The 14,443-nt window shown below is 37.5% G+C and overlaps 1 protein-coding gene across 27 annotated transcripts in view; it reads left to right on the top strand.

Annotated features, from left to right (window-relative positions):
• KANSL1 (KAT8 regulatory NSL complex subunit 1) overlaps nucleotides 1–14,443 on the top strand; it is a 195,250-nt gene that overhangs the window by 126,156 nt on the left and 54,651 nt on the right. For all 27 annotated transcript variants that reach the window (XR_010152817.1, XR_010152816.1, XM_063798414.1 and 24 more), the window contains one exon: nucleotides 4,372–4,513. Coding sequence is in view for 25 of the 27 variants with exons in the window: in XM_063798414.1 (XP_063654484.1) it covers nucleotides 4,372–4,513 (142 nt within the window). In the remaining 2 variants the exon portion in view is untranslated. The remainder of the gene's footprint in view (nucleotides 1–4,371; nucleotides 4,514–14,443) is intronic.

Genomic DNA, 14,443 nt, shown 5'->3' with positions numbered 1-14,443 from the left:
GTTTTTGTTAAGGAACAAAAGATGTGAAGCTCTTATTCTTGTGTTACTGTTTAGTGGTGCTCTACTCTGCCACTGGAATATGGTAACATCTTCATATCTTATCCAGACTTGTTAACTGTACACCTCTCACGCTTAATAACAGTTTAGCTTTCCGCTCATATTGCTGGTATTTTGAACACAAGATACTTTTTGGACGCTTGAGTTGTGGTTTTCCATTTTTCATTGGAGATGATCAGAGTTTGAGCAGCATTATGGAAGAATAATGTTGTAACAACTTTCTCCTGGAAATCACTTCGAGTTCTAAACCATCATATCACAGATAATACTTGTAAAATGAAACTTGTTTATAAATTGGGAATTGTTAGTATTCCTTAGTGCTGTCTTGCCTTTCTTTAATTAGTTTATTAACCATATTATCCAAAACATATTATCAGGAGGCTCACTTTGTATTGTTATTTAGGTAAATACCTGTGTAGGGGACATAGGACTTTCATTAATATCCAAGAAAAAGTGTATTTATCAAAGTTCTTGCGAACTAAAATGTTTTAAGTAATTTTCTTTTCCTTTTGTATTTTCAAAGGAGCTGCATGGTTCCTTAAACATTAGAATGCCAGGATGAAAAAGGTGTGAGGGGAGTTGATTGAGGAAAAGTAGTATGATTGACTGGTGTTGGGAAGAGCAGCTAAGGAGGCTGTTGGGGTTGCCCAGTGGTGATAGATGGGGACCTGGTGTGGTGGTAGTTTTAGGAATGAAAGGAATCTATAAATCCAGAAGATTTTGCAGTATAGAAAGGTGGTAAGCCTTGAAGAGTAAGGAAAGGTGGGAATAAAATACGAGGGTTAACTAGTTTTGTCTCTTTGTGGGTAGGGGGCATTTTTCTTGTTCAAGAATGATCCCTAGTTTCTTATTGATCTCTTGAGATCATTTCCTGGTTTTAGGGTAGAGCTAGACCTGCAGCCAACATTGAAGCAGATAACTGTACTTTAAAAGTATCTTTTTATCTTGAAGTGGTTCCATCAAAATTAGGGAACTGTAAAATGTTTTCTTTCTAAAAGAAGAGACATAATTGATAATTATCACAGTGGTTGGTTTGAATGGTTTATGTTTGGTCCATACAAAAGTTAAAATACCATTACTACCCTTGGTCTTAATTATTATGATATGATAAAGTATTAATACGTATTAAGTATTAATTCATGTCTTACTCTGTCGTGGTCAGATTTGTTCTTTTTTATTTTTGACATTTTGTATTTTGCCCCTATGGGAGACTGTGTTCAAGTTCACCTATAGTCATAAGTTTTAGCAGTGAGTGTGTGTATCCTGATGGGAAGTGGGGCTGAGGGCTGTGTGACTGCTGCTGCTTTCTGGGAAAATAGTTTTGTGGTAGATTATGAAATATTTAGATTACAGAATATAGTAGACACCATGTATCCCCAGTGTAATATTTAAACAATGTTAATGTTGTCACATTTCCATCTTTGTTTTTTTACATGAGAAGTCAAACATTATAGGTAGAGCTAAAATCCAACTTCTCCATCCCCTTTCCAGAGATAATGAGGAGCTTTATTGTAAATTTGTTGTATGTCAGTTTTAGGCATTTTAAAATATATTCATCAGTTATCTGTATTGGTAACAATCCTTATTAATGTTTATTTGTTTATTTTTGTGCAGCTTTTGCATTCCCCATTGTTGAGATTAGGTCATGTTGATACATACAGTAAATAAATTGCTAGATAGTATTTCATCAAATTCCTTCACTACTTGTGTGTACTTAATCTTTTTAGTTTTTTTGTAGTTGTTTCATTCAACATTGTGTTCTTAGATTTAATCATGTTGATACATACAGATGTCGTTAATTTTATTTTTATTACTATAGAACTATTAAATGAATAAATTATAGTTTATTTACCAATTTCAGCAGAATTAGAATATAATTAGTTTTTATCTATTACAGACTCTCCTCCAGTGAACCTGTTTCCTTATGCAGAGGAATGTGTAGTTTATGTTCTCAGAAACAGAATTTCATGGCTGGGCATAGTGGCTCGTGTCTTTGGGAGGCTAAAGGTCAGGAGTTTGAGAACAACCTGGACACCATAGCAAGACCCCATCTCCACAACATTTTTTATTAAAAATTAGCCAGTGGGGCTAGGCTCAGTGGCTCACGCCTGTAATCCCAGCACTTTGGGAGGCCGAGGTGGGTGGATCATGAGGTCAGGAGATCGAGACCATCCTGGCTAACACAGTGAAACCCCGTCTCTACTAAAAATACAAAAATTAGCCAGGCGTGGTGATGGGCGCCTGTAGTCCCAGTTACTCGGGAGGCTGAGGCAGGAGAATGGCGTAAACCTGGGAGGCGGAGCTTGCAGTGAGCCGAGATCATGCCACTGGACTCCAGCCCGGGCGACAGAGCAAGACTCCATCTCAAAAAAAAGTTAGTCAGGGCTGGGTGCAGTGGCTCATGCCTGTAATCCCAGCACTTTGGGAGGTCGAGGTGGGCAGATCCCCTGAGGTTGGGAGTTTGAGACCAGCCTGACCAACATGGAGAAACCCCGTCTCTACTAAAAATACAAAATTAGCCGGGCGTGGTGGCGCATGCCTGTAATCCCAGCTGCTCGGGAGGCTGAGGCAGGAGAATCGCTTGAACCCGGGAGGCGAAGGTTGGTGGTGAGCCGAGATTGCGCCATTGCACTCCAGCCTGGGCAACCAGAGTGAAAGAAACTCCATCTCAAAAAAAAAAAAAAAAAAAAAAAAAAAGAAAGAAAGAAAGAAAAGCCAGGTATGTAGTATGCTCCTGATCCTAGCTGCTTGGGAGACTGAGGTGGGAGGATAGCTTAAGCAAAGGAACTCTAGGTTACAGTGAGCTATGATTGCACCACCACAATCCAGCCTCAATGATAGAGTGTGAGACCCTGCCTCTCAGAAAAAAAAAAAAAAAATACAGTATCATGATGGTTGGGTATGCACATTTTACACCTCACTAAGTATTTTCAAATTATTTTTCAAAAATGGTGGTTCCAATTTTAACTGTTACCAGCAATATATTAATTGCTCTTTTCCATTTCTCACCACCTGTTGGCTTTATCAGACTGTGTGTTTTCCCATCCAGATTTCAAACAGCATCTTAATGTTTTACCTAATATTTATATTTTAACCAAATTTTAACGAGATGACACATTTTTATATATTTATTATTTGCCTTTTATGTGAATTTCCTATTTCTGTTAAGATTGTCTTTTTTTCTTTTATCCTATTTCTGAGAGTTCTGTTACATATTCTGATGTTTAATCGTCAGTTATATGTGTTAGATATCTTCCACCAAAATGTAGTTGGCCTTTTAACTTTATTAGATTTTCTATTGTATGTTGAAAAGTAGGTGAAATCTTTGTGTATTATCTAAGAAATGCTCCCTGCTGTAAGTCCCGAAGATATTCTTTTAAGTTTGGCTGTTCATATTTAGCAATTTGAAATGCCAAAATTTTGTAATTATATCATGAAGAAGGGAACTAATTTTACTTTTTCCTTTAAAGAACTGGCCAGTTTAGTACTATTTATTGAGTAGTTTGATCGTTTCTGCACTGATCTGATTTTTAAAAAATTTCCCGTTATCTTTTATGTATCTAGTTCTACGTTTTGAGGCTCTCTATAGTTTTGCAGCAAATCTGGCTATCTGGTAATGTGTATTTGCATCATGCCTTCTTGCAAATTTCTTGCTGTTGGTCCTTTATTCCGTGTGAACTTTTGGATCTGTTTCTCAGCTTTCATTAAAAATACTGTAGGCAATTTGATTGGAATTTCTTTGAATTTATAGATGTTCATGAGAATCGCCATCCTAAAAAAATGTGTCCTACCATTTGTATAGATCTTCATGCTTTCAGGCATTATTTTCTCTGTAAAGATATTTAATATATCATTAGTTTTGTTGGTGTTATGAATGGTACTTAATGAATATTTTCTACTTTATTAGTTTTTAAATATTCTTTACTGAACACTTTTGCTGAATTCTTTATTAGTTTTAATAATTCTTAGTGTCAGTTGGATTTCCTGTATAGATTATTCTTAATGTATGTTTTATTTTGGCATGGACAATAGTTTTATTGTCCCAGAGAAATTAATGGGATTTCAGAGAAACTGTGTGCCACAGGATCAGGATGCTAGAACGCAGTTCCACTTAATTTGGGAAATACCTATTTGGAAGTTTATATCCATGTGCATCCTGATAAGCGGGAGGTGTCTGTCTCTCTCTTGGGTTTTTCTTGACACTAGAGTTAGTCTCTGCAAGGGCCTTTAAAAGTTAAATTCCACTCCCCACCCCCCAATCTGGTATAGATATTACTGCTACTCTTGGATTTCACTCAGTTTATTTCCTTTTAGGAGACGCAGGTCAGAATGGAAATGGGCTGCAGACCGGGCAGCTATTGTCAGCCGCTGGAACTGGCTTCAGGCTCATGTTTCTGACTTGGAATATCGAATTCGTCAGCAAACAGACATTTACAAACAGATACGTGCTAATAAGGTAAGGGATAAGTATCTGATGTTTTTAAATGCTGCCGAAAACTATCAATATCGCTTTTCTCACATCCCCTCCCACCTCGTAACCCCCATAACCCTCTTCTTAACTATTGCAAAGTAAATGGTTTAATGACCTGATATAGTGGTTTAATTTAAGAACCTGATGTGGCTGCACGTGGTGGCTCACTCTTGTGATCCCAGCACTTTGGGAGGCCAAGGCAGGAGGATCATTTGAGCTCAGGAGTTCGAGACCAGCCTGGGCAACATAGTGAGACCTTGTCTTTACAAAAATTACAAAAATTAGTTGAGCATGATAGCATGTGCCTGTAGTCCCAGCTACTTAGGAGGCTGAAGTGGGAGTATTGCTTGAGCCCATGAAGTGGAGGTTGCAGTGAGCCAAGATTGTGCCACCACACTCCAGCCTGGACAACTAAGAAAGACCTGTCTCATAAAAAGGAAAACACTATTAGAATATAATGTTTAATTGAACATATATTTAGAACAAAACTGTGTGGGTATCTGAGCTAACAGGAAACAAGGAAAACAGACTGAATAATGCAAGCAAGCCATTGATGTTAACTGTCATATTTGTTAGATTTATATTTGTTAGTTCCCTGTTATAAAACTGCCACATTTCATAGAACTTAAGATGCTACTGATGGTAAGATGTACCATTATTTTAAGTGCTTACTGTGTCTCAGCAATGTTCTCAAAAATCCTACCTTCATGAAGCTTACATTCTTGCAAAGTATTTTTTATATTAGCTTGGTGTGGCTGAGCTCTATCTTTATGTAGACCCATGTCTAGAAAAAGTCTATTGCTACTAAAAATAAGGGTCAAAATGCCTTTTTGACCTTAGTACTAGTCAAAGCCTTAAGAAAATGGCTTTCCTGTGAACAGTATCCATTAAATTAGTAGGCCAAAAGTTGAAGGTTGATCAACTGATAAAATGAACAGAATGATCAGGGTTTGAAGTGAAAGTTCTGTGGGCTATCTAATCATTTAAACTTTTATTCTAAAAATGTCACTGCGGACTTATAGCTTCTTTCCAGATTGGAGATACATATATATATATATTCCCCCTCCCCCTAAAAGTTCAATAGAGCATACTTTAATTGAGGGCTCACTTTTTTATTCTTACTAGTTTGTTCCCTTAGGGTAGCATACAAATTAAATCCTGATTTACTTATTTAAAAATTAGCTGGAACAAAACTAATAAACATTCTAGGATTTGGTGCATATTTTGCTTTCCCAAGTCTTCACAAAGGAAATTTTAAAGTGAGATTTGTAGAACTTGAACTGGAATGATGACTAAGAATAACTAGGAGGTGACTGGATATGCCTGTACTGAGGAGAAAAACACAGTCTTTCTCTATCAGAGACACCTCTTCAGTGTCTGTTTCTAGGTTTTTATAGCCAGTGGTTAAGTGGGAATTTCTATATTTGAGAACTAGAGTCTCTTAGTAACAACTGAGATTAGTACAATAGTAGTCATAAGTGTTGCTTCATCTTTTTATATACATTCATAAATATATATGTGGGTTTATATATGTGTATATGTTATATCATCTTAGTTCCTTGTTATAAAACTGCTATATTTCATAGAACTTAAGATGCTATTGATTGTAAGATGTACCATTGTTTTAAGTATGACAAAGAAATTATTTCAGTTAAACTAGGGCATAACAGAAATTGTAAAATGCATCTTGATTTAAAAGTTGTTGACATGTGGGGAGAGTACCTCTTAGAATTGATGAAATACTGTGTATCAATTCTCAGGAAACTTTGAAATGACATAGAAGTATAAAAGACACCCCCCCCCCCCAAAAAAAAAAACAACCCGACAGCTCAAAATTATCTCGCTACCAACATTATGGTACATTTTCCTAGCACATAAGTAATTTGTTCAAACACAGTCATGTTACGTATGTGCCCTGAATATTTCCCAGTTGGTTTTTGGAAAACATTTTTAATGGCTGCATGCTATTGGCTTTCTTTGTTGACTATTTAAGTTACGTTTGTTATTTAAATTAAGTATGCCATGATAAATATCTTTATCTCAGTCAAAGGTATGAATGCTCTTTTATGTTCTTAATGCATTCTTCAGAGAAGTATTTTGGCAGTGTCAGTTTATAGTCTCACTAGCTGTGTATAAGAAGATACTCACCTCATTTGGTTCATGCTTTATTCTTCAGCTCATCACTCAGAAGTAATGACAGAGCAATTTTCAGAAACTTTCAAAATATCAAAATATCTGAAAAGTATTTCTAAATATCTGGAAAATAATCTGGAGTTTTGTGTATACCATCACACATTGCTTAACGAAAGGGAAACTGAGAAATGTGTTGTTAGGTGATTTCATTGGTGTGTGAACATCATAAAGTGCACTTAAATTCAAGCTGAGGGCCGTGCGCAGTGGCTCACGCCTGTAATCTCAGCACTTTGGGAGGCCGAGGCATGGGAGTCTGAGGTGAGGAGTTCGAGACTAGCCTGGCCAACATGGTGAAACCCCTGTCTCTATGAAAAATACAAAACAATTAGCCAGGTGTGGTGGCGGGTGCCTGTAATCCCAGCTACTCGGGAGGCTGAGACAGGAGAATCACTTGAACCTGGGAGACAGGGTGCAGTGAGCTGAGATCGCGACACTGCACTCCAGCCTGGGCAAAGCAGAGCGAGTCTCTGTCTCATATATATATATATACATACATACATACATACATACATACATACTTACATATATACATACTTAATACATACAAGCTGAGGTGGTATGGCCTGCTATTCACTTAGACAATATGGTATATAGCCTATTGCTCCTAGGGTATAAACCAGTACATCATGCTACTATACTGAATACTGTAGGCAATTAGTGGTAAAGATTTATGTATCTAAACATACCTAAACATAGAAAAAATACAGTAAAAATGTAGAAAAGATAAAAATGGTACACCTGTATAGGGCACTTACCATGAATGGAACTTGCAGGACTGGAAGTTGCTCTGGGTGAGTCGGTGGGTGAAGGGTGGCTGAAATTGAAAAGCCTGGGACATGACTGTACACTACTATAAACTTTATAAATACTGTACACCGAGGCTACACTACATTTATTTTAAATATTTTTTCAATAATAAATTAACCTTAGCTTACTATAACTTTTTGCTTTATAAACTTTTAAGTTTTTAAAACTTTTTGACTCTTTTGTAATAACACTTAGCCTAAAACACAAACACATTGTAATTGTACAAAAATATTTTCTTCACACCTTATTCTACAAGCTTTTTTCTATCTTTAAAACTTTCCATTTTAAAATGAAAGTTTTATTTTTTAAACTGTTTTGCTAAAAACTAAGACACAAACACACACATGAACGTAGGCCCACATGGGGTCAGGTTTGTCGGTATTACTGTCTTCCACCTTCACATCTTGTTACACTGTTAGGTTTTCAGGACCAACAACACACACGGAGCTTTCATTGCCTGTGACAGTGCCAACAGAAGGACCTGCTGGAGGCTGTTTCACAGTTCACTTCTTTTAATGAGTAGAAGTACTCTCTAAAATAACGATTAAAAGTATAGTATAGTAAATACATAACACTTTTTATTATCATAAGAAATAAGTATTTGTAACAGTAACATAGCTTTTATTATCAACTATTATATTCTTAGTGTACATAATTGTATGTGGTATACTTCTAATAGCAGCACTGTAGGTTTCTTTACACCAGCATCACCACAAACACAGGAGTAGTGCTTTGTGCTAAAACAGGTATTCTTCAGCTGTATTAAAATCTTAGAAGACCATCATTGTATATGTGGTCTGTCATTGACCATAATGCTATTTGGCACATGAATGTATGTTGATTATCCAAGAGTTTCATCATTCAAAGCGTATTGTGTTAAGCACCATACTTGGACTTGGTAAATTTTTGTTTCTAGTCGTGGCTTTGCTACCAGCTGCTTACATGAACCTTGAGAAGAAAAGTCACTTAACATTTCTGAGCTTCAGATTCTTGGTCTGTAAAATACAACATCATAGATAATCTTTTACTTCTCAGAGTTCCGATAGGAAGAATAAAACTAGGTTGATAGTTCCAATAAGTAATGCATCAAGAAAATTCACAGCTTTACGTGTCGTATTTATACATTTCTTTTTCAACAAATGGATTAGTTTCCTAGACTGCCATAACAAACTATCACAAATGGGATGGCTTAAAAAATGAGAAATGTGTTCTCTCACCGTTCTGGAGGCCAGAAGTCTGAAATTATGGTGTCAAAAGGGCCATGGTCTCTATGGAGGCTCTAGGGAAGAATCCTTCCTTGTCTTTTTCCAGCTTCTGATACTGTGCTAGTCCTTGGTGTTCTTGGCCTGTAGCTACATCACTGCAGTTGCTGCCTCCATCTTCATATGACCATCTTTCTCTTTGCATCTGTGTAGATTTCCATGTTAGGAGGACACCAGTCATATTGAATTTAGAGCCCACACTATATGGCTCTTCATAACTTGATTACATCTGCAAAGACCCTTTTTCTAAACAAGGTCGTATTCACAGGTTCTGGGTGAACATAAATTTGGAAGAGACAATATTCAACTTGCTCTAACAAGCCATGGAATTTTCCCCCAGTGATATATTCACATGCATTTAGTCTTTATGTAACACTATAATTAATAGAAGTTTTTGAGCACTTGTGATATGTCAGGCACTGTGCTAAGCATTTTACTCTCATTCACGATTTTCAAGATAAACAGTGGAAGATCAGAGCAGTCAAGTAGTTTGTTCATGGTTACACATCCAAGTGAGTGCAGAGCTGTTGCTCAAGTTAGTAATCACTTTAAGTGCTTGGGTTTTTTTTTTTAGTTACTGAAATGGAAGAAAGTTTTTCCTATGTGTTTTGGTTAAGTGGGTTTGTGTTCATATTTTCCATGCTGCACCAAGATTTCCCAGTGCTTCCTGGGTTGCACAGGTCTTTTTTTTTTTTTTTTTTTTTTTTTTTTTTTTTTTTTTTTGAGATGAACCTAGGTGATAGGCTGAATCTTGGTGATAGGCTGTTGAGTTATAATTTGTCTTCGGGTGGGAGATTGGAGGGATGGTGGGGCTTTTCTTTTTAAGGATTTACTTTGTTGCTTATTAACATTAATTTTATTTAAGTGGCGTATTACCAAAAAAAAAAAAAAAGTATTTGTGACTACTGCTAGGTGATTCTAGGATCCAGACACCAGTTTCTGTTCTGTCAGAAGGTAGGTATTACCTTCCAAGCTGTGAAGTGAGTAGAGTCCCTTTTGGGAATAATATTGCTCTCTGGAGAAAGAATATAACTTCTAGGAACTCCTCTGTACTACTTCTGCATGCTGTTGTACTCTTTTAATTTTCATAGTTTGTCAGCTTGTTTTTTAAAAAGAAACTCTTCCATGCTTTAGAAGGAGAAACGAAAACAATATACGTACCTTGAGTGTATACTAATTAAAGGTTTACTCATGTATGTTCGTTTAATGATCAGAATAAATCTTCAGAGGCTTGTAAAAGGCAGAGCTAAATTTAAACTCAGGACTTTTTATCTGATTCCAAAGCATTTTTTTTTCTAACATACTTTGCTGTTGTGTCCTTTTCATCATTTCACTGAAACATGTTTATTGAAATTTCACACCTGGTAAATGAGGGGAAAGAATAGGGACTAAGCAGTTTTTAAGAGGCAGGGTCTTGCTCTGTTGCCCAGGCTGAGGTGCAATGGCCAGATCATAGTTCTCTGTAACCTGAAACTCCTGGGCTCAAGCTATCCTCCTACCTTAGCCTTGCAAGTACAAGTAGCTGGGACCATAGGCAAGGCCCACCATGCTTAGCTAATTGTTAAAGGGGTTTTTTTTTTAAAGGATGGGGTCTCGCTGTGTTGTCCAGGCTGGTCTCAAACTCTTGACCTCAAGTGATCCTCCTTGCCTTGGCCTCCGAGAAGCACTGGCTTGACTCTTATGTTGTTTTTTAAAATCTCCTCTTCTGACTACTCTTTGAGATTACACAGCTGTAGCTGAGGATGGAAATGTTATTGAGGATGGGAGGTGGAAGAGCATTGAAACTTTTGAATAGGGAAGGAGTTGAATGGGAACTGCAGAAGCTTATAACACCTTTCTCTTCAAAATTTTCGTAAAGCTGTTGAAGTTCTCATCTTAATAGGGTTTTTAAAAGGACTTTAGACATCTTTTCCAGGTAGCCCAGGGTGATTCTTGTGGAACTGGTCTGCAGTGGGGTCACTGGTTTGTCTTGAGATGCATAGGGAAGATTGACCTGATAGAGTGATGTAAGGAAGTATGTGAAATTGCCTGTTAGCTGTATTGCAAATACAGTTAATAGAGGGTTCATCCACAGAGGAGTCACTTAGGAGGTATTAAGGCTGCATGTAACTGTGACCCATTCCAGTTCCTTTGGTCCTTGTGTAAAGCAGAAGCTTGCTTCACTCTTGCAGTTTTCTAGGCCTGTGCAGCCTAAGCATGATCCTGGCTCTGACTCAGTACATGGCGAAGGAAAAGGAGACTCTTGACCTTTTTCTTCGGCTTCTACCAGTTGCTATTTCGTACTACAGCAGCCCTAAGTTTATTGCCACCAGGCTAATGGCACAGCTATTCAACACTGACCCAGTTTAAACCTGGAATGTTAGGGAAGCCCATGTTGGGGTAGCCATGACAGGTGTGGAGTAGAACATTATGAAGTTTTCTCAGCTAATGCTAACCTTTCTTTTCATGGTTATTAAACGTGAGTAAACTTTATCCGAAATAAATGTTATTGTGGCATATGAAACATTGTATACAGAAAAGGGCAAAGTCATTAAGTGTATAGTTAATGAATAAATATAGCTCAAAATATATTAAATATATTTCGGGGAATGTTAAGTAATTATGTAGACCTCCTCTGTAAAGCCTCACTTTCATCAGTCTCTTCAGTTAGGCTCTTTTCTGCTCTGACATCACCTTCTCTCAACTTCTGTTATAGTACTGTCATAATACTTTGTCTCTTTGTCTGTTCAAGGCTAGATGAACATAAGCTCCTTATGGTAGAATCTGTTTTTATTTTATTACTGTGTTTTCACACTACCTTGCACGTGGTAGCCACTCAATAGATGCTACCTGCATGAATGACTCTTACCTACTTGGATGCTTTTTATTTGCTCAGCCTCTTTTTAGCTGTTTTCGTCCTTTTTGGTGTGAGGTACAGTATTAAGTTAGAGGATCCAGTGTTTGGTTTTGAATGCCATAGTGAACTTACATATCTTGGGGGCAATGGACAGTGTATGGATGATTGTTGGTTGCTTCAGTGTAACACTTGAGCACATATTTTCAAAAATAGGTTTAATTAAAACTAATGTGTATTCAAATGTCCTCTGAACAAATGAAGAAGAGTTCCATTCTTCTGGTTGTGGAAGCTAGAAACCTTGGCAGTGTCTCTGACTCTTTTCCCTCCTATCTTGTAAGCACATTGGCATAGCTGGTTGATTCTGTCTTCAAATAAACATTCAAGCAGGGGCACAGTGGCTCATGCCTGCAACCCGGCACTTTGGAAGGCCAGGGCGGGTAGATCTCTTGGCCCCAAGAGTTTGCAACCAGCCTTGGCAACATGGTGAAACCCCTTCTCTACTAAAAATACAAAAAACTAGCCAGGCGTGGTGGTATGCGCCTGTAGTACCCCCTCCCACTTGTATCTCTCTCTCTCTCCTGGGCTTAAGTGATCCTCCTGAATATCTGGAACTACAGGTGTGATATTACACCAGGCTAATTTTTATTATTATTGTTTTTGTGGAGACAGGGTTTTGCCACGTCGCCCAGGCTGGTCCTGAACTCCTGGCCTCAAGCAGTCCTCCTGCATTGGCTTCCCAAAGTGCTGGAATTACAGGCATGAGCCGTCATGACCAACCCCACCATTTCCACTTCTTAATCCCCTCACTATCCTATATTTTGTTCTCTCTAGCATTTAATACCTTCTAATGTAGTACATAACATTTACCTATTTACATTGTTTTTCTTTGCCGCAGTATTAGAACGTAATAAGCACTTTGAAGGATGGGTTAGGGGAGAGGGATAGGTCTCTCATTTTTTCTTGTATCCTTAGTACCTAACAAATGCTGATGAGCGGATAAATGATTGAATTAACTGAACAAAAGAGGAATGAAATATTAGTTAGATGCAGACTTTTGCCCCAGTTCTGCCATGTATTGGCCTGTAGAGACATAAGCTTTGACCTACATTCTCTGTGGGTCTATAAAATTATGTCGATGAATAGATGGTCCCTACCAAGTTTTATTATACTCTCTTAGGAGAAGATGTCTTCATAATCTATCTGAGGGTTGTATTTAGAAATTATTCTGTAGTTTAAGGAAAAATTCTTCCCTTTGGAAAATACTGACTGTGTCCTTACTTTCATATAACTGAAAAAGAAAAATTGAAGGAGTAATTTTATATCTAATTGTTAGATTTATTTATCTTCTGGCTATAATTATTATAAAGTTAATATTTTCCTGTTAGGAAAAAAATTATACAACTCAACAAATATTTGCTATGCATTTATTTTCTTGGTGTATGACTCTGCTAAGGGACATGGGGCATTTAAATATATTTGTATTTTGTCCACATCTTCAATAAACTAACATTAGTTAACAATTAAAGGCTGGGTGCAGTGGCTTGCACATGTAATCCCAGCACTTTGAGAGGCCGAGGCAGGTGGATTGCTTGAGTCTAGGAGTTTGAGACGAGCCTTGGCAACATGGTGAAAGTCCATCTCTACCAAAAAATAGAACAATTAGCTGGGTGTGGTGGCTTGCACCTGTTATCCCAGCACTTTGGGAGTTTGAGGCAAGTGCATTACTTGAGTCCAAGAGTTCGAGACCAGCCTGAGCAACTTGGTGAAACCCCATCTCTACCAAAAAAATACAAAAATTAGCTGGATGTGGTGGCATGCACCTGTTATCCCAGCTATTTATGGGGTTGAGGTGGGAGGATCACTTGAGCCCGGGAGGGGGAGGTTACAGTGATTCGTGACCACACCACTGCACTCCAGCACAGGTGACAGAGCTTGACCCTGTCTCAACAAACAAGAAACTGAGGCAATAATAAGTGAAATAAATAATGTGGCATAAGATTATGAATGCTCTGGAAATGAGATTTAAATACACAGAAAGTAAGATACAATCACCGTGCTTTAGGAGGTCTGGCAGTGTGGATAAGGCAAGTAGGAACTCATTAACCCGGGACATTTTCTTGGAAGGAGGTGGGACTTGTTGAAAATCTCTTTGGAAGGACGAACGGCAATTTGGACTGATAAAATATAAAAATCAGTATAAATAAAGATGAACAGCTCATGTTTTAACCTTTAATTCAGTTTTTTTTAACCTTCTACTGACTAATAACCCTTACCTCCAGCAGCAGCAACAGCTTCACATTCATTGAAACATTTGTCTAGGAGATGATGAGATTGGTATAACACTAACAAATATTTGGGGAAAGTAGTTGGAAATTGATCTTTAAAAAAGTTCTTAGTAACCGGTTATGGGAAAATTTGAATAATAAAATGATTTTTGGCATGCTTTGTACAGGAAGCAGGAAGACAGTTTGGGCCCTTAAGTAGGGAATATCTGTTGAATACAACATTTTGAGAAGGCAGTGATGTACAAGATAGCTGTCTTTTGCAAATAGTTTTTACTTGGATGTGATAAAGTTTGTAAGGTATATTTTATGCTTTTGATTTAGGGAAGAAAATATTTTGAAGCAGAAGTTCTTTAACCAGAGAAACCTCATTTTAAAGGCTAGGGTTAATGTTTCTTGCTTACTAGTTAATGGCCTTTCTCTTGTTTCTGAGGAGACTCCAATTCTTTTTTTTTTTTTTTTAATTTTTTAAATTTTGAGGTGGAGTTTCGCTCTCGTTGCCCAGACTGGAGTGCAATGGCACAGTCTTGGCTCA

The sequence above is a fragment of the Pan troglodytes genome, chromosome 19 (genome assembly GCF_028858775.2).
Source record: "Pan troglodytes isolate AG18354 chromosome 19, NHGRI_mPanTro3-v2.0_pri, whole genome shotgun sequence".
NCBI lineage: Eukaryota > Metazoa > Chordata > Mammalia > Primates > Hominidae > Pan > Pan troglodytes.
This window is presented reverse-complemented; position numbering and strand designations above follow the sequence as displayed.